The sequence below is a fragment of the Syzygium oleosum genome, unplaced genomic scaffold (assembly GCF_021117445.2).
Source record: "Syzygium oleosum isolate NSW1041296 unplaced genomic scaffold, Sole_v2.1 Sole_v2.03, whole genome shotgun sequence".
Classification (NCBI taxonomy): domain Eukaryota; kingdom Viridiplantae; phylum Streptophyta; class Magnoliopsida; order Myrtales; family Myrtaceae; genus Syzygium; species Syzygium oleosum.
In genome coordinates this window covers 8,392,389-8,417,990 of record NW_026607487.1, presented here as the reverse complement: position 1 = coordinate 8,417,990, position 25,602 = coordinate 8,392,389, and the positions used below count along the sequence as shown (strand labels likewise).

The window sequence follows — 25,602 nt, the reverse complement described above, 5'->3', positions numbered from 1 at the left end:
ATTAACTCGATACACGACCTCTCCATCTAATTGCGCACGCCGAGCACCGCGAACTTCTTATTGTCTATCGAAACTGACTGTCGAGAACTCCCTCGCGGCAATCTCACATCAAAGTGCATTCCATCTCTCTTAATAACTCTCTGGTCCAGCCCATTTATAAGTTCAAGGACTCTTCTGGATGTTAGGATCTTACGTGTTGAGCTCTGTTGGGCTCGATGTGGTTTGCTTGCATGTGTTTGTTTCTTTGTTCATCGGGAAAAGTACCAAAAAAAGTCTTAAACCTATTGTATTGATACCAATTCAGTTCTAAACCTTTCAATTGGATCAATTTAGTCCTAACCCTTTTTATATTGGTATCAATTGAGTCCATCCGACCAATTTAGAATAGAAATCGCTGACGTGGACGTCGGCGGTCCTACGTGGCACCGCCGGCACTAAATTGGACGAATTTTATAATAATTTTTTCAGATTTTTTAATATTTTTTTTCTCTTTTCTTTTTTTTTTCTTTTTTCTTTTCCTAGAACTCCAACCATCGCCAGTCACAGGCGAGGGCATCGCGGCCCTCACTCATGGTAGGTGAGGGTTGCTGAGTGAGGGCTGCGATGCCCTCGCCACCCAACAGACGAGGGTTTCGGCCCTCACTTGTGGTTGGCGAGGGCGCGGGGGACCTCGCCCAGACCAACTTGTGGCCGGTGATGATCGGCCAGACACCTCGACAGCCAACCAGCTCTGGGAAAAGAAAAGAGAAGAGAAAAAAAGAAAAAAAACATTAAAAAAATCTGAAAATCATTAAACTATTATAAAATTTGTCTACGTCAGAGCCGACAGTGCCACGTAGAACCGCCAGTGTCCATGTTAGCGATTTTCTGCCTAAATTGATCGGATGGACTGAATTGGTACCAATGTGAAAATATTTAAAATTAAATTGGTCAAATTGAAATGTTTAGGATTGAATTGGTACCAATGCAATAGGCTTAGGACTTTTTTGGTACTTTTCCCTTTGTTCGTCCATGTCTTATTGTAAAGATACAATACGTGCAAGGAAGGATTCAGCCACAGTTCAAATCATTTCAATTGTGTTGTTGATCGGGCTTGGGTAGCTTCATATTTTGGTACAATCGGCATGCTCAACTGAATATTTTCGATCATGAAGCGAACAGTACTATACTGGTCAGTTAATGGCTACGTTATCTGTTGGTTATATGTTCTGGGTTGCGTTCAAGGTTTCGAGGTTCTTTTGAGACTCAGATTGATGCTATGTACAGTGCCTAGATTGCATTCTATCTGAGCATGCATCCTCGAGTGCATACTGTTGTCATGCGGTGCAGCAACATTAGTCGCTTTCATTTCGACCCCCGTCGGGGCGGCCCCTTGGACCCCTGCTCGCTCATCGGAGAGCGGGATCCCCGTGTTTTCCTGTCGATGGGAAGTATAAACCACACCCCAATATGCTGGCCCTTTGACCTTGTGGGTACTCCTCACACGCAAAGGATTGCATTTCGCGAGATCGAATTTATGTCACTTGTACAAGGAGATTCATCTCGAGCAACAACTCCAGTGGCTCCGATTTCTGAATGTGAACTCACTCTGATTCGAGCAAATGTCTCCAGCAAAAAGGGCTGCTCCTTTTCCCTCCTTTGTCTGGGCAATTCATAATGGCAAGAAACGGGTCCTTAGGCGTGCTCGCTCACCCGCGTGTCCATCTTTGTGCAAATCGCATGGGATTGCTAATGGTCGCATCGGTAACTGATGGCAGCACGTGTTTCTGCTGCAAGTCGAGTCCAGCGTCATTCGCAATACCCCATTACTCACTCTGTCCGATGAGGGTCGAATCATTGCTGAGTGGCTCGTGCACTGCGAATGGTTACGATCGTTCATAATCTCACCGCACCAACTCCATCCATGGAGGTGGGAGTTTTGTCCTCTAAGGCGCGTTTGGCAAGTTGCCAAATAATAATAATTTTTATATTTTTATTTTCAGAATTAGTTTTGGAACAGAAATTCGTTTGGTAAATTTTTTGTTCCCGGACACAAATTTGCAAAAATTTATTCCCAGAATCAGTTTTGTAATAGAATCAAGAAGCAAAAAAAAGTTGATTCTTGATTTTGAGAACAAGAATCACAAATGGAAAAGAATTTTTTTTCTTTTTCTTCTTCCTGGCCTATGGCTGGTCACCGGCTGCCGGCCACTGGTGACCGGCCATAGGCCAGGGCCGGCAAGCCGCCCTCGCCGGCCCTGGCCTGGGCGAGGGCCGCCCTCATCGTCGCCTTCGCCAGATCCCGCGAGGGCGGCCCTCGCCCAGACGACGAGGGTCTAGCCCTTGTCGGCCCTAGCCTGTGGCCGGTCACCGACGCCGGCGACCTGGCCATGGTCAAGGATGGGGAAGGGGAAGAAAAAAAATATAAAAAAGAAGAAGAAATAAATATTAAAAAATTCAAAATATTATTAATAAAAAGAAATTTTATGCAGTTACCAAACGCATTTATGTTGTTTTTCTATTTCAAGAATAGAAATTTTGAACAATTACCAAACGCTTTCAAATGCTTAGAAATTATTCATGGACACGGAATCAAGAAGAATTATTTCTAAGTAGAATCAGTTTTCGAGAACAAAATGATTGTCAATACACCGTAAGCAACCTACCAACCACCTCGAAAGGCTTGATCCGACTCGATCCACTCTCCAATAATTAAAGGGGTCCGGCGTGAAAACTGCAATTGATAAAAAAAAGGCCACGGACTCGCACGACACGACCACTCGACTGTGCTTTAAGTCCAACCAGAACTCGTGTCCTTTACGTCAAACCCCACTCGGCAAAGCATGAGAGGACAGTGCAACGATCACGAAGGAAAATGCTGTTCATAATGGAAACCCAACACGACGCATGAACAAACTGGTGGTGGTACCAGATCTTTGTTTGGCCAAGGGCCCCCCATGGAAATGGAACCACTGCCAATACCATAAAAAGGCTACGTGCCAGGAAGATCGTCGACTTTTATGCTTCTGTGTTCCCCCTTATGGATACATCATGCACGCGAGGGCAACTCTTCGAATACTTCTTGTTTGGATATGATTTTTCTCCATTGTATTGAGGTGAGAGTGGACTCTGGGAATTCGACACGTGTCCACCGGCGACCCGATGGTATTAAGGTCCTTTCCTCATAGCATGTGCCTACTCGAAGGCCATTCTACATTGATGGCTGACATCGCTCTTACTTGTCGAGTAGGCAGCCTACCCGACGACGGTTCATCCACCATCCAAAAATGGAGTGGCTATTAGTTCCCTGTGGACCGTTGTCCAGTTAGTAATGTAGAACCCGACGACAGTTCATCCACCATCCTGCCCACTGACAGGATAAGGCGGCGGCAAGCCTTTCTACCATCAAGAGGAAATTCCCATCGAAAGGATAATCTCACTATTATATATATTGGCCTTCCATGTCCTGACATGCACAAGACATTTATGTTTTGACAATCAAGTTTATTCGCCCTCATATCTCTTATCAATTTAAGTATCGGAGGATCAATTCGAGTCACGAACCGGAACGCTTTAACCATTATCAGTGGGTGCAGGTCTGTTTCTTGATCGAAGCTCCGCGAGGCCAGATTCGCGCCTCAACTAATTAGGTTATCCGATTGTCATTCAAGACCAAGGGCTTCAATTATAAGAATCTCGAGGCTTTTTGTCGATATTATAATCTCGCGCCGCAAAGAAGCACGAGTGTAAAGAAACATGTACGCGTCGTCGAAGAAAGAGACTTATTAGAAAGTACGCTCGATACTCGTTTTTTTTGGATTCCCCGCGATAGGAATCCAGGCTCTCTCCCCAGTTTGAATTCTTACGTCACACTTTCCGAGGCCGGAGTCCTTTTGCTAGACATACGACATTCGAACGCGGGACAGCAATTTGCTGTCGCCTTTTTCCGTCTCTTCAACATCGTTTAACGTAAGAAAAGTCTCCAGAGACTGGCTTTAATGATTGATTTTACTCGATCAATTTAAAGCGCGATCGATTGAATAAACCACCGACCGACTATATACATCTGTCCACGACGACCCTACACACTTTGCTTTGTCTTTTTGAAGGTATAACGTGATTTTGATTCATGGTCAATGCTTTGAATCCGGTCATGGTGTAAACGCGACTCGGGAAAAGTGAACGGCGGCCAACTTTGCCAAGTGGCCATCTTCCTTCCTTCCATTTCCAGGGTGTAAAGGCAAGGGGTCCGCGTTCCTCCCACTACCGATTTAAAAATCACTGTATTTCCATTGAAATTCGAGGGGCGGATCCCCCCCAAAAAAAAAATTCAAAGAATAAAAATTCAAAGCTCACCTACTCAAGGTCATAGTCGTTTTTTTTTTTTTGGTTCGGAAGAGTTATAGTTGATTGAAAGCACAAGAATTCCTATTGATGTTTAAATTTTGAGTTAATACCATCAAAAACTCCAAATTATATCCATTGTAACACATTTATTTTAAACTTTTTTTTTTGTGACACCAAAAATCTCAAATTATGCTCATTATGACACGATTACCCAAATTTTTTTTTTGTGATATCAAAATCCCCAAATTATGCATTTTGTGACATATTTACCCTCCGTCGTAATTCCGTCCAAAATCACCGTTCATCGCACTGTTCAGCGTCTTCTTCATGAAATTTTTTTTACTGTTCATCGTCTTCTCCATAGCTTTGCGAAGAACTGTTCGTCGCGCTCTTCCTCCTCCAGCGCTCTTGCTTCGCTGCCCACTGCTACTTCGACCTCTGGCGGCTCTCGTCAGCGCTTGCCCGACCACCCACGAGCTTCGAAGATTGAGGTGAGACCCGACCGTCAATCCAAGCTTTGAGGTCGAGCGACCATGGTGGCCGCGAGCTTTGAAGCTCGATCTTCAAGCTACTTCGAAGCTTGGGCTTGGCCGCTTGCAACCACCCGTGAGCTTCGAAGGTCGAGGTCAGATCCTCAAGCTAAGCTTCGAGCTAGAGCGGTCATGGCGGTCGTGAGCTTCGAAGCTTGGCCATGGTGGCTTGCGACCACCCGCGAGCTTCGAAGCTTGGCCTTGGCCGCTTGCGACTACCCGCGAGCTTCGAAGGTCGAGTTCAGACCCTCAAGCCAAGCTTCAAGCTAGAGCAGTCATGGTGCCCACTCAAGCTCGACCATCTCAAAGCTTCGTTTTCTGGACAAAAAAGTACCATTCTTCCTCGCAGAGAAGACGATGAACAATAAATTTTTTTGCTAGGTAGCAGTGGGCAGGGAAGCAAAGAGCATCAGAGGAGTTTGGCCAAGCAAACGTGATGAACAGTATTTGTAAAGCTGTGGAGAAGACGATGAACAGTAAAAAATTCATGAAGAAGACGATGAATAGTGCGATGAACGGTGATTTTGGACGGCATTGTAACGGAGAGTAAATGTGTCACAAAATGCATAATTCGAGGTTTTTTGTGTCAGAAAAAAGAGTTTGGGGTAAATGTGTCACAATAGGCATAGTTTGGAGTTTTTGGTGTCACAAAAAAAAAATTTAGGGTAAATATGTCACAATGAATATAGTTTGGGGTTTTTTGTGATATTAACCCTTAAATATTTTGTGCACCATGCGGAGCTCATCATACCTTACACGTGCATTAATTTGCAGGGTCTATGTTTAAGTGTCAAAGTAAAACATGAACAAAAATAAAATAATAGTAAAAATTCTTAAAAAATATATACTTTAGCTGAAAATCGCTGACGGGGATAATTTAAAAAAATATATATTTTTTTAAATTATCCCCGTCAGCGATTTTCAGCTAAAGTTAGCCTGATGGATTGAATTGACACAAAGGCAAAAATTTTAAGACTCAATTGACAAAAAAAAAAAAAGGACTGAATTAGCATAATTGCAATATTTTTAAATTTTGTTTGGTAGTTCTCCCCTCAGATTGAATCGATCAATTACTTACTCTCATCAATGCATCACATCTTCCCTTAACTTGAATTTAATGAGACAGATAGCTAGAACAATGTAAATCTATCAACTTTCAAGGCTTGACGAATAGGAAGAATGCATGCGCTCTTTAGACCTTTCAGGAACACGAATTAGTTGAGGTGTGCGAAAAATGAGTTAGACTTGATTGCCAAATTTTAAAAACAAACAAAGTTGTTTGGCTCTTAAGTCTCCTTTGCCAAAGTCATATCTCTCTCTCTCTCTCTCTCTCTCTCATACTTTGAATGGTACTCTTAGGTTGTCAAACCATATTACTTTCATGAATATAATTCGCTCTTAGTTAGACTTGATCATGAGCCTAGTGACCAGCCTACCCATGCTTATGCCTAACCACAAGAGCCAAAGGCATCTTTGGGCGAGCCTAGGCGAGCCACAAAAGTTGTAGGGCCTGCCCCAATAGTTGTAGGGCTTGAGCTAAGCTGGCCACTTTATTGTACATTTTCTAGCCGATGGGCGAGCTTGGCTGTAATCTTAGCTTAACTCGTGGATCCAAACCAGACCGAACCAGTCCATTGATCACCTCTATTCCTAGTATTAACTCTATGTGATGGACACATTATAATGAGTTACCTTGGGGAGTGAATTAGAATGAGCAAGCTTGGCCGAATTCCTTAGGTCATTGGGTGGGCTTGAGCAAAAATTCCATACCCGGTTAGTGGGTCGGCCAAGCTTGGGCAATTTTTCATATTTTTCTCATACTTCTTTTATCTTTTAGCCGAAACTTTAAAAAATAAAAAATAAAAAGCGAACCGATGGATGGGGCCCACCCATGTTTTTCCATTGGGCGAGCTCCAGTACTTGCCCAAGCTCGCAAGTTCGAGCCTGGGTAGGATCTCTAAAGGTTCGGCCCCGAGCAGGCCTAGCCTGAGCTCCCCCAATGAGTAGTTCTAGAGTAAAGTTTCTATTTTCGTCATCCTTCGCTACCGCTAGCCAAACCTATACGGTACAATGAACCGTGTTTTCCCTTATCCACGATACATTAACTTGATTTTGATCAAACAAATGTCTAGGACACGAAATTTGTCTGACTCTCAGCGGTACAATAAAAAGAAAAGCATTGTGTCTTGGGCCAGAGGGAATTCATGTTACTTCCAATGGAATCAAAATCTATATTGCAATGTCAACGGTGTATATTATTCACTATGTGATGGATTCGAACAATACAACATCCATTATCGCCGGGTGAAGTCTCTATAGTCTTTGTGGTCCTTCCTCATCGCTAGAATTGTACACTGAATCATGTTTTCCCCTTACCCATGGCCATGATATATACTTAACGTACAAGGAACTTGCCATTTTTTGTACAGTTTCATGGAAAGAAAGGCTTGGCATGGCTGCTCTTTTCTGCCCTCTTCGCCAAGTATGTCTCTTGATGTGTTAATGATTTCAGAATCAAAAAGCGGGTCGACACAGCAACATGGTCACTGAGTTTGGATCGAGTCCCATTTTAAAACTAATACAGAGAGAATCTTTGGGATAACGCATACGATAAACGTATCATTGTCGCTAATCCTGTGCTCCGAGTCTCGTCCAAAGGCCAGAATCTTAGTATATGTATATCTTCACATGGCTTTGGAGCTCGAGGCAGATCTCCCTGGGAGAACTCAGCAGGATGAGATATTTGAGCCTACTTGTCTGCTTAACTAAGGAAATCATTCAAAGAGAAAAGGAAAATCTTCTAAATTTGCAAAACCTAATCCACGTTGATTAGCGGCGCATCCATCCATATGCACGGTTCATTTAAATAATCCCATCCTCACATGGACCTTCGAAAAGAGGGTCATAATATAAAGGCACGAAATCATATTAAATTGGCACGAGAAATAATTGTCCAAGCAAATTCAAAAAGTTGACACCATATATATATATATATATATATATATATATATATATATATATATATATATATATATATCTGTACTCACGCACCAACAGCAAATAGTTTTCATTGTCTCGTTCAGCTCCCAACTTACTCTTGCCTTACATAGGTTATTACATTACTATCCGATGGGCGACCTGGGAAGTAACACAAGGCTACTGAGATCAGATCTAGTGGCCAAGTGGTGCATTGCTGTGCTGATCTCAGTGGTTTTAGTCGGGCCGAGCACTTGTGCTGCGAAAACCATGCACTTCAGATGGGAAGTGGAGTACAAGTTCTGGTCTCCGGACTGTGTCGAAGGCATCGTGATGAGCATCAATGGGCAGTTTCCGGGGCCGACCATAAGTGCTGTGGTTGGCGACACCATCTCCGTCAAGCTCACCAACAAGCTCAGCACCGAGGGTGTTGTTATCCATTGGCATGGGATCAGACAGGTAGTTAATTTGTTTAGTCATTATGTTTGTTTATCCTCTCTCTCTCTCTCTCTCTCTCTCTCTCTCTCTCTCTCTCTCTCTCTCTCTCTCTCTCTCTCAAGTTTGTGAACGAATGATGAATGCTTGAAGTTGAAGTAGAAAGAAAGGCTTGAGTTTGATATGATGATTCGCTCTCTTATTTTATTATACTGTTCAGTTGGGGACTCCATGGGCAGATGGTACAGCCTCCATCTCGCAGTGCCCCATCAACCCCGGAGAGACTTTCACTTACAGATTCAAAGTTGACAAGGTTATTACTCTCTCTCTCTCTCGCTCTCTCTCAACCAGCTCATTGGTAAACTTCCCTACCGAGAAAGAAGTTGCTGTCATAAGTTTGTGAAAGAAGAAGTGTATTTTGCTTCCAAAACTACATCAATCTTGGAAAGACACATGTCATTTACCAAGATGAGTCTGTATAAACAAAGCTTTACACAAAATATACCCAAAAAATAAGTACTTAGTACAGAAAACTCACATGGCTAAGTGGGTTGTCAATTTGTTTCAATAATGCAAGGTGACATTAGGCTCATGTCACGACAAACCACTTAGTCTGTCAAGTAATAACAAGCTTTTGTGCACCTTCTTTTTCGAAATATGATTACACTGATACCATAATTATAGAGTATAAACGAAGCATTTAGAGGATTCAGGAAATCATTGAGAAGTGCCTGGTCTTCAGTGCTTGGCCCAACCAAAAGCCGCTGAGATCAGCACAACAATGCGCCATTTAGCCACTAGGTCTGATCTCAGTGTCCTCACTGTGCCTGAGTCACTAGTGGGTCGACCATTGGATGATGATGTAATTGCTTACATGAAAGAAAGAGAAAGTAGGAAGCTGAACGAGACAACGAACACCATTTGCTGTTGATGGGGTGATTATCTGTATACTGAGGTATACAAGCTTTTTTTTAATTTGCTTGGACTACCATTCTTTGTGGAATTTAATATAGACTATCCATCGGTGAAACCGCTACAGAAGTTTGGAAGTGGGAACCCTAGAAAAAAACATTATCTATTTCGTTGGAAGGATCACATCACAATCATGATGCATATATATATCAAGAAAGTCATTTCCAGTGAATCGCCTAACCGTATTTATACCGAGAAAGGTTCCAAAATAATCAGACCGAAATATATCGTTCGACTCCAATTTGTTAAATGACAAAAAACTATTAAAAACTGAGGAGTTGTAGTGATAGTGGATTGCAGGTAGGGACGTACTTCTACCATGGGCATTACGGGATGCAGAGAGCGGCGGGTCTATATGGGTCGCTGATAGTGCTGCCGGGAGAAGGAGAGAAAGAGCCCTTCCACTACAACGGCGAGTTCAACCTCTTGCTCAGCGATTGGTGGCACAAGAGCGCGCGCGAGCAGGAGGTCGGCCTCTCTTCCGTTCCCTTCCGTTGGATAGGCGAACCTCAGGTAACCCTTACAAGCACAAAACTCGTAATGATAATGCTAGGTATAGTAATATGTTTCAAAGAACCAAACGCAAATGTACAAAAACGTTTGAAGAGTTTTGTTTTTCCTCTTAGATTTGTGGGGCCATATGTGTCTTGGAAACGTGCATTTAAATAATGAAAAGCTGGTTTGCGCGTCCAATGCATGCTGTCTGGTTAACGTGCAGTTGCCGACTACTGTGGAATAAAAATACTCCTTCCGACATGGTTGCCCCATGACTTATGTATTTTAAAGGATTCGTCCCGGAGAATTTAGCTAATATGTGAGCCAAAATACTCTTCCACACGACACGACGCAAGTAGTCCTGATCTATTCGGTGCAGAAATCAAGGAGATGGCCGTTGTTAGTTTCCAAGGTCACCGATTGTGTTCTAGACGCCCAGATCTTGTCACGGAGAGAGAGAGAGAGGAACATACAGAGAGATAATGTAACAATTTCACCGTACATATTTTCCGATTTTAAAAAACTCCACGGCCATCCATACTTCTTATTATTGGGTCACGGATCATGGACATCACCTATGCACAAACTTAAATGGGACGACGCACACATTTTATCCCATCTATTAGAGAATTGGTTGGAGATGGTTTCTCCCTATCAAGATTATAGGAAACTATGGCCCTTTGCATATTGCCACGTGATCGATTCACCTGAGGACAAAAGAGGGTATGTCCCGCTGTTTTTATGAGTCGTGGGGACTCTTATTTCAAATTTTGAGTTTTAAGAGAGTAATTACTCTTTTTAGTAGGTAAAATTTTTTCACCTAATATAAAAGACTTTTTGGACATATGGGGTGGCCTCCACGTTAGCCCCCTTATATGCTCGTCACCATAACACCCTCTGTTTATTTGACGCGAGATCATATCTCTTAGTGACATTGTGTATAAGCAATGTCAAGCTCGCATAACAGCAGACATGTGCAAACTTGTCTTTGAGACTATATTAGTTGTTGAGATCAAGCCACGGATTTGGTCACATTTGGAGCTTAAATAGATGAAAGTTGGGTCAAAATACCAATTTTGGGTGCATCCTTTTCCCCCTTTTGCTGTCCAAGTAACTTACCTAGCAATGATGGGTTCTGGATTCAGTCACTGCTGATCAATGGAAGAGGGCAGTACAATTGCTCTTTGGCTGCGAGCTACAGCAACTCCACCTCCTCGGCTCAGTGCATATTGGGAGGGGGTGAACAATGTGCTCCTTTCATTCTTCCTGTGCTCCCAAACAAGACTTACAGGCTCAGGCTCGCCAGCACCACCGCCCTTGCTTCTCTCAACGTGGCCATTGGGGTACCCCTCTCTCTCTCTCTCTCTCTCTCTCTCTCTCTCTCTCTCATGTTATGTGAGATCTTTGCGGTATCATGAGAGTCCTTCGACTCTGACGGTGTGATTTTTTAAGCAATTAGGATCATTAAATAAAATGCGGATCGTTAGGATTGAACATACCATAACTCATAACAACAATAGTCATGCATTGTATATAATCTTCACATTACGAGAGTGTGTCATCTTGAATCACATATATTGTTGTAATAAGCTTTTTATACATTGATCTTTATAAGCAATTTGTCCCCGCTTGTATTGTACTCGATTGCATGATTGATAAGGGCTGCATTAAGCGGTTTCCACCTAAGATATTTCTCTTTCACAGATATGCTAGGTTTAAAACAACTAAACTACAACATCTATTTACCGAGTGATGTGAGCTTTCAAACAGATGAGTCATATTCAACGGGTACTGATAGCCCGAGATATCATCCAGTAAGTAAACAATTCTACGGAACAGTTCTAAAAAATTCAGTATTTTTCTTTCGGGAATTAAACACTAAATATTTCAGCAGTAGGTGGTACGCATGAGTGAATGCTTCGAAGGAAAATATTTAGAGAAGATGAGGTGTATAATTTAAAAGGGGAAACAAGAAATTCAATTAGGAAGATGACATTTCGATGAGAAAATGGATCTCTTTTCCTCAAGGAAATGCCTAAAAATGGATATTTCACTTGGATAATTCTAAAAAAAAATTAGCCGAAAAGTAATCCGGCGAGGACTATTTTCTTTTGTCCTTGTCAGGGTCACAAGATGGTGGTGGTGGAAGCCGACGGCAACTACGTCCAACCTTTCGCCGTCGACGACCTCGACATTTACTCCGGCGATAGCTACTCCGTCCTGATACACACCGACCAAGACCCCCGCCAAAATTACTGGATCGCCATCGGCGTCAGAGGAAGACAACCCAACACCTCCCAAGCCCTCACCGTCCTCAACTACCTCCCCAACTCCGCCTCCAAGCTCCCCGCCTCGCCGCCTCCGACCACCCCTCTCTGGAACGACTACAACCACAGCAAGTCCTTCTCCACCAAGATCCTCGCCCTGGTCGGCTCCCCCCGGCCGCCGGCCACCCACGACCGCCGGATCTTCCTCCTCAACACACAGAACGAGTTCAACGGCCAGACCAAGTGGTCGATCAACAACGTCTCCCTCTCGCTCCCGCCGACGCCGTACCTCGGCTCGATCAAGCACAACATCCTCGGCGCCTTCGACCCGAGGAGCCCGCCGGTGAGCTTCCCGGCGGACTACGACGTGATGCGGCCGCCGGCGAACCCCAACTCCACCGTGGGGAGCGGAATCTACACGCTGGAGCTCCACGCGACGGTCGACATCATCCTCCAGAACGCGAACGCCCTGGACGCGAACAAGAGCGAGATCCACCCGTGGCACCTGCACGGGCACGACTTCTGGGTGCTGGGCTACGGGGAGGGGAAGTTCGCGCCGGGGGACGACGACAAGAGGCTGAACCTGAAGAACCCGCCGCTGAGGAACACGGCGGTGATATTCCCGTACGGCTGGACCGCCCTGAGGTTCGTGGCGGACAACCCGGGGGCCTGGGCCTTCCACTGCCACATCGAGCCGCACCTGCACATGGGCATGGGGGTCGTGCTCGCGGAGGGAGTGGGTGCGGTGCGGAGGATGAAGATGCCGGGCGCGGCTTTCGCCTGCGGTTTGACGGCGAAGATGGTGGCGAACGACGGCGGCCGTGGCTGAGCCGCGCGCGCCCCCAACAGCGACGAAAGATGATATTGCCGAGTATGGTTTTGGGTTTGACAAATAGAGTCAACTATTAATTAAGTCCTAAGTTTCGACCCAAAAAAAAAAAAATTAAGTCCTAAGTTGAAGAATTACATTATTTGCAAAGATATTAATTTAAGTTTGGTCTTTCGATTGAATTGATTGACGAGATGAGTCTTCGGAATATTTTTTTTTCTTGGGTGGGAAAGGAAAATCTCGGTGGGTCGGGATTTTCCCGTTGCGTGCTTTTTCCAATTAGGGTTGAATTTTTTTTTTTTAGCGTGAGATTAGTAATTAAAAGTAAACGAGTGCAGAAAGTTTTTTATATGTAATTTATGCTAATATAATCGCGTCGTGGTTGTAATTTGAAATTTATCTGGAAATTCGTGAACTTTATTTTTTTGACAACTTCGTGAAAAGAATTCGTGGGTTAGATACAGATTTATTTTGTTGCTCAGACCTATTAATCATTCTAAAGATTCATAATATTTTTTCTTTTCAAGACGGGCCTTAGCTCGGGCACTACTGGACTGGGCCGGGCTTTGTGCCACGCCTGGCCCAAGCTTGTCAGAGTTGAACTTCGAGCCCATGAGTTGTTCGGCCACTATTAGATCTAATGTTAGAAATGTTGATGACAACATAGACTGTTAAACATATGGTGAGACATGGAATTAAATTCCTCAAATTCTAAGTTCCTAATGAACAAGTCCGACCGTAATTTTTACTTTTTTGAAGCAAATTAAGTTCCCTTCACCGCCAATAGGCATGCGGCTCTACTGGTAGAGGGATTAGGGGATCACCGCCAATAGGCATGCGGCTCTACTGGTAGAGGGATTAGGGGATGAGGATGTTGGTATCACTGGTGCGGGTTCGACTCCCGTACTCTGCAAGAAACAAAGCAAATGTCACAGACTTAGACAAAAAAAAAGTTTCCTTCAGCTGCTCGGGCCTTTTTTTTAATTATTTAATCCTCTTGAAAATGAACAATTCATTTCTGTGACCTCTCATATTCAGTATCGCAAAAATGAAATCCAAGGAAAATAGCATACAGGATGAGTACGACGGTGGACACTGCAATCGTCATTTCACGAATCTTGAACTCAATGACGTAAAGAACTTCTCGGTTCCTTTGATCGCGTTAGTTGGATGGTTTAAGAACACCTAGTTAATTCTGTTTAAGCAAGAATATGTGTCAATAATACATAAAAACAAGATTTGGTACAACTTATGGGATTTATAAAACATTTCACGAACCTTCAGACAACCTAGTCTTCACGTCTCCATACAGTGAGAAAATCTTCCAAAAAGTTTTAAGTTTTCAGGAATTTCCAGTCAAAATTATCTATAAGGATTATACCGATAAATCGTCAAAAAATATAACATTAAATTGATAAAATCAAAAAGTGTAAAATTGAATTTTCTATGCGCCACCGTTGAGAAAGTGGTTTGTCTTGCAAAGGAAGAATTCCAAATGGCAAGCGAGCGACAGCTTTGTCCACATCTCATTGCCATACAACCCAGATACAGCCAAAACACGCGACGATGAAGCTTTCCACACGCACAAACGCAAACTTTGGTAACGCGTTTCTTTTCTATCTCTTCTTTTTTTCTTTTTTTGCCTCGATCGGCTAATAATAAAATGGCCATGTTGATTAATTATTATAAGGTATTGTTTCTAATAATGCCCCAAGTGCTTATTTTTTTTGTTTTTTGTTTTTTTACCTTTCATTTTTATGGTTAAAAATTAGATCATCCCATTTACGTGCATCATATCGATCTTCGACATGATTAGCTACGGACATCAATTTGAGTGGGAGATGTTGCGATTTGAATAAACAATATGCAACATTCAAATTAAACATTTAAGCACTCAGCTAGCACTTACTGATTATACACTTCAATACTTACTAATTAAAATTAACGTTGCGTACACAACCCGTGGGATTATTTTGGACACCTCCCCACATTAGTTATGGGGTTCATTTTTCAAAGTTCTTATTACAGATTTCATAAATAATAATACTCTACGGTAGTGACTCGGGGTATCGGCTAAGCGATCAAATGTATGATTCGAATATTGCCAATTCCCATATCCCGACCACACTAGTTCCCACTCACAATAATCTCGCAAGATCCCCATTACAGGTGGAGCCATACCAAATGCACGTGAACGGCACAATATACATGCATCCGGAGATTAATCGAACCGAAATGTTTAGACGACAAATGCATGGAACGCCATAATGTTTTCTCATCTTGAACAGCGTTCCCGAACGCTTGATTCATAAGATTTCATATGATAAACAACAGGAATTTTTTTTCCTAATTTATTCAATGTGAACGAGCAAGAAAGAAGAGGGTAGACCATTTCGGATGGGGTTCATGATGCAAAATGGTGTGAACATCGAAGGAGGGACAGTTGTGCTCCATTAGTTAACAGCTCGTTCTTCCTCGTGCCGACAGGGACCCCGATCGAAGCAATACTTCTTCTCCGCCTGCACCCATCCTTCCTTTCCATGATCTAAACTCCATCATTCCTCCATTAACTAGATTCGATTGCAGAGAGAGAGAGAGGGAGAGGAGCTGCTTCTTCTGGATCCGACATCTCAGACTGGTCTAGCGTATCAGGTATTGTGTCTTGCCTCTTCTTTCTTGTTCATCTCATCTCAGATAGATCTTGGTCGGGCTTCTTGTCTGTTGGGGACTCATCCCCTTCCCTCGCGGCGTGTTTCCCCTCGAGTTGTGCCGATCGCAAATTGCGTATTGCGCGAGATTTTTGCGGAGTGATTGGTGCTGTGCTCTCCTTTTGCGGACACCCTTCTTCTTCTCCTGAAATCCTGGCCTTCGAACCCAAACCACAATCTACCTTGTTTCGACACATTGCGTGCTAATTCCTCCGTTCTAACTTCACTATGTCATGTGAGTCTGCATAATATCTGAATACCTGACTCCGTCGAATCCCTGTAAAAGCACTCGAAACCTTTCGAATCATCATAAAATACCAATACTCGTTTTATACTCGATTCTCCATTTCAACTCATCTTGAAGTGCATTCCAACTCGAAATTTCGAAATCGGCTTAAGCTTATTCGAACCTTAATTGGTAGGGTCAGGATTTTACGAATTCGTCGTCTTATCAAGTGTCGTATCTTTTTTTTCTTTTGAAAATTTTAAATCATTCACTTTCAGTTCCTACGATATAAGCAAGACCCCACTAACATCTCAAACGAAGAAATTACAAAATTAAGAAATTACAAACCTGCAAAACCATAGAGGCTAGGCACATTCAATAACAAGGGTCCGTCCGGGTAAAAGTACCCGACCCGAAGAATTCCCGGACAAAATAAGCTTTCGGTTTCGGACAAGATGACAGCCGTAAATCCAAATGCCGTACCGCCAGCTCGAGCTCGAGCCACGCCAGGCGAATTACAGAATTTACACTACACGCGCCTTTTTCTTACCAGATGCTCACGTGGCACCGTATCATTGGATGATCACGATGGTGCCGACCAGTCGACCCAGCCCCCCTTTCGTAATTTCACACACGCTTACACACACGAACTTCTATACGCGTTGATATTGTCACCTCACGCGCTCGACTCGTCTCGCTGCTGCTCTCTATATATATATAGTATACTCGCAACGCCATGAACAGTCTCAAATCTCTTCTTCTTCTTCTTCTTCTTCTTCATTGGTTTCATCACTCCTTATACTCTCTCGTACACTTCTGCTCTCTGCTCGCTCGCGGTACAGTCGTATAGACTCCAGAGCTTAGCTTTAACTTCCCAGCTTCGGTGACAGGATCAAGCTCAGCTGAGCCCAGCAATGGCGGACCGCGTCCACCCCCGCGACTCGCCGCCGCCGCCGCCGTCCCCGCCTCGCTCGCCGGAGCCCGGTTCGCCGAGGAAGCCCCTCCCCCCGCCCGACGACAAGCCGGTCCCTCCCCTCGTCCCGGGCACCTACGTGATCCAAATCCCCAAGGACCAAATCTACCGCGTCCCCCCGCCGGAGAACGAGGGCCGCTACGGGCGGCGCACCCGCCGGGAGAACCCCCGCCGCCCCCTCCGGCGCTGCTGCTGCTGCTCCATCGCCGCGGTCGCCGCGCTGGTCGTCCTCCTCGCCGCCGCCGCCGGGGTCTTCTACCTCGTCGTGCGGCCGCGGTCGCCGGGCTACGCCGTCAGCGGCATCTCGATCGGCGGGCTCAACCTGACGTCCTCCTCGCCGGTGTCGCCGGCGATGGACGTCGCCGTCCGGGCGAACAACCCGAACGGCAAGATCGGGATCTACTACCTCGAGGGGAGCTCCGCGGAAGTCTACTACGCCGACCTCAAGCTCTGCGACGGCGCCCTGCCGGCGTTCTACCAGCCGGCGAACAACGTGACGGTGCTCGACGCGGCGCTGAAGGGAGGGGCCATGGTCCTGACGAGCCAGGTGCGGCAGGCGCTGGCCAGCGATCAGGGCCAAGGGAGCGTGCCGTTGACGGTGAAGGTAACGGCGCCGGTGAAGCTCAAGGTGGGGGCCGTGAAGACGTGGAAGATTACCGTTAAGGTGACGTGCGACGTAACGGTCGACAAGCTGACGGCGACGGCCCAGATCGGCTCTACGGAATGTGATTACGGGGTCGATATATTCTGAGGAAGAAGATGGTTTATTCCGGCGTATTTAGAATAATGACTATGATTTAATTATTCTTTTTGCGTGAATGAAGCCTGCGAGCTTTTGTAGCTTGTCGTGTAAATTAGGCGGAACAAAAATTCGATTTGCGGTAGAGAAATGAATTTAATTAATCATTCATTGGTATGATTAGGTGCTTTAATCATCATCATTATTATGCATTTTTGGGGGGGTTTGACTTTCGATGTGTATGTATTATACACATTCACGGCGAGATTGATGGGAGAGACGCAACGAATTTTATGCTAGCAATCACGATGGTCGGTCAACCTAAGAAAGTGTTTGGGTTTGCCGTGATTACTCCTTCGAGCATTGGATAGGCCTGATATAAGAAGTGATTATAATCGAAGGCGAGAGAGACTATAGCCGAACCTCTCACTCTGCCTAAACCTATCAAAATGGGATTATAAATCCATTTCTTAACCCATATATCAGTAAATGAGTATAATTGGGTTATTTATATTCATTAAATGAATCATAAATTGGTATAAATGTAATATGGGTGTTAAATGGGTTATAAATGGATTTACAACGCATTTAAACTTAACTCATTTTTCTCGTCCTCACTCATTCTCGTGCTCATTCACTCTGCACTCTCGTCTCAGTTTAGGTGTGTTTTCCCATATTGAGTTAAATATGTAAATATTTTAACAATATGGGTCGGGTCTGATATGTGATTGATATAGGTAATTCGATTTGCATTACATGGAAATGAGTCAAAACGGATTAAATGGGTATATTTATATTAGACCATTTTCGATTTGACCCAAACCCAATCCAACCCACCCGTTTGGCAGGTCTAGCTCAGACCCAATCCTTCCAAACTCACATCGCTACACATAAAAAAGTGCGGTGATTTGAGTTCTGGGGACTTCTGCGGTAAGGCGGCTCGGGCGTAAAACGGTTTTTTTTTTTTCCTAACAGGTACGTTAAAGTGTGAAACTCCCTGCTTATCCAGTAATCTTCCCCATTTGCTCATCACTAATGATTTTTTTTCCCTTCAAAACCCGACGAATGTGATGGGCCGGGGGCAATCAACCACGATTCAGGAAGATGAACGAGACCCGCTTTCTTGAGTCGTTGAAGACACAGCCGACTGTAAAGATTTTATTATAACTTAAATCGAGTTCACAAAACTAATATACAGAAAGCTCTGTTGGTGAATCCCTCTTTACGTTTGATAGCGGTCCTAGCTCAGAGCCGTAATGTAAAACCTACCACCCTGCCTATGAACATCTCAAAATACAACTTTCTCTTCACCCATTTTATTTCCCGACACAACATGGCGATAAACATATAAACCCCCCAAAACCGTAGCTTTATTTTCCACGTAAAAAAAGCCCCATGAGCAAGAAGAAAAGGGGAAGAAGCTCACTGAATTTCCGGTTCGCTTCCAGATGAACTCGATACTGTATGGTCGGTCCTCCCCGTACGGCTGGATCAAGATTCTGTATTGGATACTGATGACATCTCATGGTTGGGACTTCGACTTATCAGACTTTACTCTTGGATCCTTGGATGCCCTTTTCGAGGGACATGTACATATCAACAGAAGACTCCGCGTACTTATTCAACTTACCGAGAAATCCAGCCAAGCTCGACCGGAAGCGGTCAACGCATGTGGTCCAGTCCTCCGAAGCGTGATCTCTCAACGTGTTAACCTCCGAATCAGCCCCGGTTCCACCTTCCCAGGATGTCGGTGTTGTTTGAGGATGTTTCGTGTTCTTTTCTTGGTTCCTTTCTTGACGTGGTAAAAACTGGTGAATTTCTGCAGCCAAACCTTTGACTGACTCCGCCACATCCTTGGAAGGCAAAGCCTCCAGCTTCTCCAACCAGACTCCACAAGTAGCATAGATTGGCGGCCCGTTGCTCCACAGTGGCGCTGGTTGGGCGCCCCACCTTTTTCTCTTGGAAGGTTTTGGGGGAGCCAAAATGCACTTCCCGAACCAATTGTTTATGGCCTCCAAGTAGGTTTTCTGGGCTCCAATCCACTTTGTAAAACTTGAAGATAGTGAGCTCAGTTCATTTTCGAGATGGTGGGTTAGCTGCCGGTGTGCTTCTGAGTACACTGGGATTTTAGTGTTGCTGCTGCTGTGAGCTGCTGAGATTATGTTGAACTGAAGCTTGTGACACTCAAACATGACTTCCCACATCCGACCTAACCTGCATCACGAGAAGCAGCACCTGTAGATGAATCCCTCAAACGACAATCGAATCGATTGCAACTCACTGGTATAGATACTTCAAAACGCGGAGACCAAGATTTAAGAAGGTAGGCACACAAATCAAGCAGAAGCAGCATATAATACCAAAGAGCTTCCACCAGCAACGGACTTGCATTTGCCTTTGCTGTACTAAAGCTTTCCAGAACCCAAAAATATCAGTCTGTTATCAATCAAGAGCATCAGCGAACAGTCATCTTCTTATGATTTACTTGACTGCGGTTTACACTGTCCAAGCCATTAGTCATTATTTCCTATGTATGTTATCAGGTTAAATATTCAGCCGTTGTTCAATACAAGTATTAAGTTTTAGCGAGCAGCATGCAGTGCTACTCTTGGCTTTTTCATGTTTAATGTGCCCTCAAATTAGCATTGTTTCTCATTGTCCAAACAAAGGCATCTAATAAACCAAGACAAACAGTTCTCACAGAATATATTTATCATCTTAGGACTAATATGTCCTGGACATATTAAGTGCACTAACTAGGAGTTGATGTGATTGTTCCACCGATACTCCACCTCAGGGATGAAGCACCAAGAGAAAATTAACCGACTAAATAGCAACTATCCTCAGTCAAGCATGAGGTGGCACCTGCAACATATGACTGGCAGAGTACATCGCATCATAGTTCCACAACTGATGTGCACACAGGAAAAAGAACGCAACTACTATAGACATCAGAAAAGGAAGCCACCCAGCACATACCCTTCAATCAGCTCTTCCAGCTGAGGTTGAAGCTCTTTGTCGCGTAGTTCTTCTATTCTCTTTGAGATAGAGTCAATTCTGTGAATGGCAACTACGACCCTCGAGTGTACATCCTTGATGGAAGCACGAATTTTACCAATTCTGTCAGTTTTTACCTTTAATTCGAGATGTCCTCTTGATTCCAATTGCCTTAAAATTTTACATTTGGCATCATAATCCCTCCTGATCTCATCACAAGCCTGAAATATCAAATATTTGTCATCGACCTGACTTTAAGTAAACAGCATAAAAAATTTGAGGCAAGAAAGCAAAGTTATTCTCTACTAGAAGAATCATCAAATAGCACAATAAAAGATAAGTTAGGGGACCCTCCACAGCATGTTCAAATGCGGTAATACAAAATGAAGTCAGTTCACCCGATATGCTGCAAAATATTTAAAGCAACTCGGTAAGAATCTAGAGAAGTCGCTTTATGGGTGCTTCTACAGATGAAAGAAGAAGGCAGCAAAAGAAAATCATTATTTAAAACGCCGCCAGGGGAAGTAAAACTTCTTCATAAGTGGCATTCATCACCATCAATGTGCATGTTAGTGAAAATGTGGATAGTCACAACCAACACAACAATGGTGATGAGAGCCATTTGCGGAGCACTTTTTCTCCACTGGGCCATATAGATCATAAAAGAAATTAGAAGAGACAAGAGCAAGAAAATCAGAAACATATCCCTCCACCTTCAAATCAGGCAGTTCAAACTTCTAAAGCATATTTTGAGGGGTTGTTTACTGAACTTCCAATTAGATATCACAACACGTGACAAGATTTGGATCTGTGAAATCACAAGAGAAATACTAGTAAAGCTGCCAAGACAAAGATTATCAGCAACCTGTTTGTTGTTAGAACAATAGCCACTGACACAACAACCAAACAAACTTTTTTACTCCCAGCACAAACATGGAAAATCCAATTCGACTTGAATCAGGTATAAATGTGGCTAGAGTCAGCCAGATCAACTTCCAAAAAACCATAGACAGCTCTCTGAAATGCAGTACTCATCTGTTAACCATTCACACCGATCAAACCACCCTTAAGCATCATAATGATGATAGGACAAAAGGTATCCAAGAATCCAATCATACAGAAAAAAAAATTCTTCAAATGAGTCCACAAGCATCCCCTTTGTCCTTACAGACCACAAAAGTAAACATGCCAATGATACATACATACAAATATATATATATATATATATATATATACATACAAATATATATATATATATAGGACAAACATGTCATTATTATAGTCTAGTCACGGCAAGTAGTTCGTAATAATACCTTGACTTCATCATAGAGCTTTCTCTCCCAGGCATATAGCCTATCCAAGGTCGAGGCATGGCTTCCAGAAATCATACAGAAACTGCCGGTGTAATTGCCATTAAGCTCCTCGGTATCATCTTTTAAATTTAACCCTAAGGGATTCCTTGATGAAGAAGAGCGAGATGATCCCGTCCTATTCCAAGTTAAGTACTTCATTGCCGCTTGAGCAGGCTCTAGGTAACAAAGTTATGGCAAAAGATCAGTAACACATCCAGAGCAGAGACAAGAATAATTAACTGCCAAAGAAGCAAACCATCATGCAACCAGACATTATAAGCTCTGAATAGTTGCTTTTGCTTTCTAGAACAGATCACAAAATCATCTCTACTCCATTTTTCCCCACATGTGCAGCAGTAGTGGCCTACTTTTGATATACTTTCTTTTAACTTATGAAAAATGATGAAAAAACAATGCACCGATTTATGTCGATAGTGAGCGATCACAACCTTCTTCAAGGATTGAATAATTCTGAAAAGAGCATACCTTCCTGAACTTGCCAACGATCCTCCCCGCAAGAAAAACATGTCCTGAGGTAGACAGAAACGAGTGATGCGCCTGCCACATCAAAGAGCAATGCTGTTAGAAGTATAAAACCGCAACTCAGAAGAAAGCCAGACCATTAACCACATTTTTTAGCCGAATAAGCATGGAATATTTAATCAAGGTCATGGTTCTCACGCTCCACATGTGCAATGCTCAACATTTTTCAATTGGTACAAACAGAAAGCAAGTGGAAGAGAGAAGAGTTCTGTACGTTCTTTCCCCGGAAATATTGGACGAAAATGCAACTCATTGGCTTCTAGCTTTCTTGGAACTTCTCTCCCAGATTCCGATGCTTTTATGAAAAGACATCCGATATCTTTAATGCTTGAAGAGAAGTCCTTTGCTGTAACCTTCTGTTCGTCAGAGTTGTCTTTCACAGGAGTTCTCTTTGTCTCAGTTGATGGAGCAACGGCAGCTGATTTGCCCCTTTGTGATGACAGATCTGAAGACTTGCCTTTGTCTCCATTCGCAAATTCACCTTCTGAAGTTGCACTTCTCACTGAAGACACAGTGGGAGGGGCACTAGACGTGGATTCATCATTTACCCGATTGACATTTTCAAATCTGCGAACCAGGGTCTCTGTGGAAGGCTCCTCAAATTCATCATCTGAATCCTGAAATTCTTCACTTCTGTCTGTAGAACCCTTCTCTTCATCATCTTCCAACTCGGGTATGCCCTCCTCCTCCCTAAGCCTTTTTATGTCATCAGCATCTTCAAACCCCTGGTTCATACGCTTCCCCTCTTGAGAAGAAAATTGATGGTCGATCGGATGGAAAAAACCAAAGAAATCCCATTGGGGCATTCCAGGTGCAACGGGAGAATCTTCAAATGCTGGCGCTCCTGGTTTTCCAGTGGAATCTGGCGTAGTATTCCGCGGGATACTAGAAAAGGTCACTGTCCCTGTGGTAGGTGATGGCAACTTTTCTTGAACTTCTCTAGAATAGGTACCCGTGTATTTCATATGATTCGCATGATAAATGGTCGAGGTCAGAGGAGGAGATGGAGATGGGGAAAGAGTATAGGCCGTATCTACACGATGCGAAAATGATGGAGAGGAGAATGAAAAATGTGAAAGGGACTTCTCCGTCAATGCAAGCGGCCCCGGTGTGGCACTCGTCGATGTATACAAAGACGATTCCACATGGGCATCGGGTTCGACAAACTTCCCGAGAGCAGTTCCCGTGTTCCTTAGCGACTGAACGTACATAACATGAGCCGCCGCAAGAGAACACCTACCATCGAGGGCTTGCCTAACAAACTTCTTCCTTTCCCGGCATAGCTGCAGGGCCTTATCTTCTTCAACCTTAGAATTCGCGGCCCCCATGCTGCAACGGAGCAATGTAGATATGCTACTCAGCAAATCGGATAAGCTCAAGACAACTTCCTAGAAATCCGCCCGAGAAAAAATCTTAGGATGAACAAAAGTACCGCTTGGCAATAACACGGCATTCTTAACTGAGTTTTACTCCCAAGCTGAAAAATAAATCACGCCCAACTAAACAATATCTCGAGCCTAACTAAATAAATCATGTAAACAGGGGAATGCGTTCTAGTGAATGGGTAGATGATGTTATTAAAACTGGGCCTCCACGAGCTGCGGCGTGTCACCCGTATACTTATGTTGATCTTGAACACAGCAGTTTTCATTTGGCCAAAAAGAAAGAAAAGAAAAAAACTGGAAATTTGCAGAATCCGTCTCCTGGAAGAAAGGAAAAGCAAAGGAAATAGGCACAAAATATACTCGAATTGCACCATTCTAAGTCCAGGGCAAAACCTGATAAAATCGGCGACAGGAAGCTACGAAACGCCGTTAAAATGGGCAATTCGCTCAGACCCAGAAATCTTTTCTACACTCGAGCGATCCTTCGACGCGCGGGGATCACAATTCAATCCTCCGCAGCGGCGCCGACGCAGCTAATCTGGAAATCTGCGGAATTAGACAACGCGAGAGGCCAGATTACATTGCCGAAAGCCAGAAGGCGGTACCCAGCGGGGCCGTTGGCGAGCTGCTGTACCGAAACCACCAACGCGGATCCTATTTCCGCAACACCAAAAGAAAGGAAAGAAAAGAAAGAAAGACGATAAGATCAGGAGGGGGAGAGCGCCGGAAACCCAGCGAGATCGAGGCTCCCGGGAGCCCCGCCGGCCGCCGGCAATCGAGCGCGGCGAGCACCAAACGAGCTCGGGAGAGCGAGAGAGAGAGAGAGAGAGAGCTGGGTGGGGGTGGTGCCCGAGTACCTGGACCGCAGTCAATCAGAGGCCCCCCCGTCCCCCGCGGCGAGAGAGCGCTTGGAATTCAGGGAAGGAGAGCAGGCAGGGCAGGGGGGCCACCAGGAGATAGAATCATTGCACCATGTGCCACCGCCATGTTTAGAGAGAGAGAGAGAGAGAGAGAAACGGAAGGAACAGCGGGCGGTTTCCGATTTCATGCAGACGCAGAGGCAGGGGGGGGGAGTTAAAAGTGAGGAGGAGGAGTGGGACGACGAGCGAGATGAGTGTGAGTAGGGGGTGGGGATGGGAGTGGGAGCGTGGGACCCGCGTGCGCCCCCCCGTCTGCCTCTTTTTTTTTTCCGGGCCTCGGCTCGGCCGTGGCCGTTGGATCTGATGGAGATGGACCGTCCGTATTCTCCCTTTCCCTTTTTTCGCCTCTCTTTTTTTCCTTTTCCTTTTTTCCCCTCCCCTTTTTTTTTTATAGTTCGATTTAATTTTTAGTTTTCGTTGCGTTGCAATGTACGTGCGCTTCCTCAATTTTGTTTTCCATTTTTCTATTCTTTTTACGTTTTTTTTTTTTTGGTCCCCTTTTTTTTCTCGCCAGCGTCACCGTCGACTCGTCTGCTTCCTCCTCGTCCCCCTTTCGGACGGCGACCGGGGGTGGGTCCGTGGCTAAAATAAACACTATTTCTCATGTGATGTGAGGCCACCTCTTCGCTTCTTTATTTTCACGTCCCCACATATATTATTATTGGTCATTCAGCATTTGGCACGAGAGGTCAGCGTGATTCCAAGATAGAATATTGAACTTTGAAAATATGACCGGTACGAACACGTAGGTTCCAGGTTTCAAGATATGTACGGCAGATTTCAGGTTTTAAAAAATGAGATACCTGTTTCCATGGATATGTTCCAGATTTCATGTGGAACCTGTACAGAACCTGGAACCGCTCACCTCTATTTCGCACTAATTACAAAAGAATTAATCGAATTGCTCGGGGTTCCTCGAGAGGTCGAAA

General features: G+C 44.2%; 3 protein-coding genes across 6 annotated transcripts; 2 read left to right on the top strand and 1 right to left on the bottom strand.

Annotated features, from left to right (window-relative positions):
* Positions 1 to 7,914: 7,914 nt before the first annotated feature.
* Positions 7,915 to 12,918, top strand: LOC115665072 (L-ascorbate oxidase-like). 2 transcript variants are annotated; one of them, XM_030586956.2, is made up of 5 exons: positions 7,915 to 8,291; positions 8,488 to 8,580; positions 9,540 to 9,752; positions 10,880 to 11,077; positions 11,859 to 12,918. In XM_030586956.2, the coding sequence occupies exons 1-5, from the start codon at positions 7,986 to 7,988 to the stop codon at positions 12,828 to 12,830; spliced, it is 1,782 nt and encodes a 593-aa protein (XP_030442816.1). In that variant the 5' UTR covers positions 7,915 to 7,985; the 3' UTR covers positions 12,831 to 12,918. The 2 variants fall into 2 exon arrangements, with proteins under 2 accessions (XP_030442816.1, XP_056166053.1); XM_056310078.1 differs by having other exon boundaries at positions 8,141 to 8,291; positions 9,530 to 9,752.
* A 3,589-nt stretch (positions 12,919 to 16,507) lies between these two features.
* On the top strand, positions 16,508 to 17,653 carry LOC115679262 (NDR1/HIN1-like protein 13). The gene has a single exon (XM_030602871.2). It carries the CDS (start codon positions 16,679 to 16,681, stop codon positions 17,486 to 17,488), a length of 810 nt encoding a protein of 269 aa, XP_030458731.2. The 5' UTR covers positions 16,508 to 16,678; the 3' UTR covers positions 17,489 to 17,653.
* A 954-nt stretch (positions 17,654 to 18,607) lies between these two features.
* Positions 18,608 to 24,801, bottom strand: LOC115679092 (protein ROLLING AND ERECT LEAF 2-like). 3 transcript variants are annotated; one of them, XM_030602643.2, is made up of 7 exons: positions 24,611 to 24,801; positions 24,147 to 24,407; positions 22,583 to 23,697; positions 22,312 to 22,383; positions 21,787 to 22,001; positions 20,456 to 20,694; positions 18,608 to 19,690 (listed from the first exon to the last, which is right to left on the bottom strand). In XM_030602643.2, the coding sequence occupies exons 3-7, from the start codon at positions 23,694 to 23,696 to the stop codon at positions 19,021 to 19,023; spliced, it is 2,310 nt and encodes a 769-aa protein (XP_030458503.1). In that variant the 5' UTR covers position 23,697; positions 24,147 to 24,407; positions 24,611 to 24,801; the 3' UTR covers positions 18,608 to 19,020. The 3 variants fall into 3 exon arrangements, with proteins under 3 accessions (XP_030458503.1, XP_056165468.1, XP_056165469.1); XM_056309493.1 differs by having other exon boundaries at positions 24,147 to 24,299; XM_056309494.1 differs by lacking the exon at positions 24,147 to 24,407.
* Positions 24,802 to 25,602: the final 801 nt, after the last annotated feature.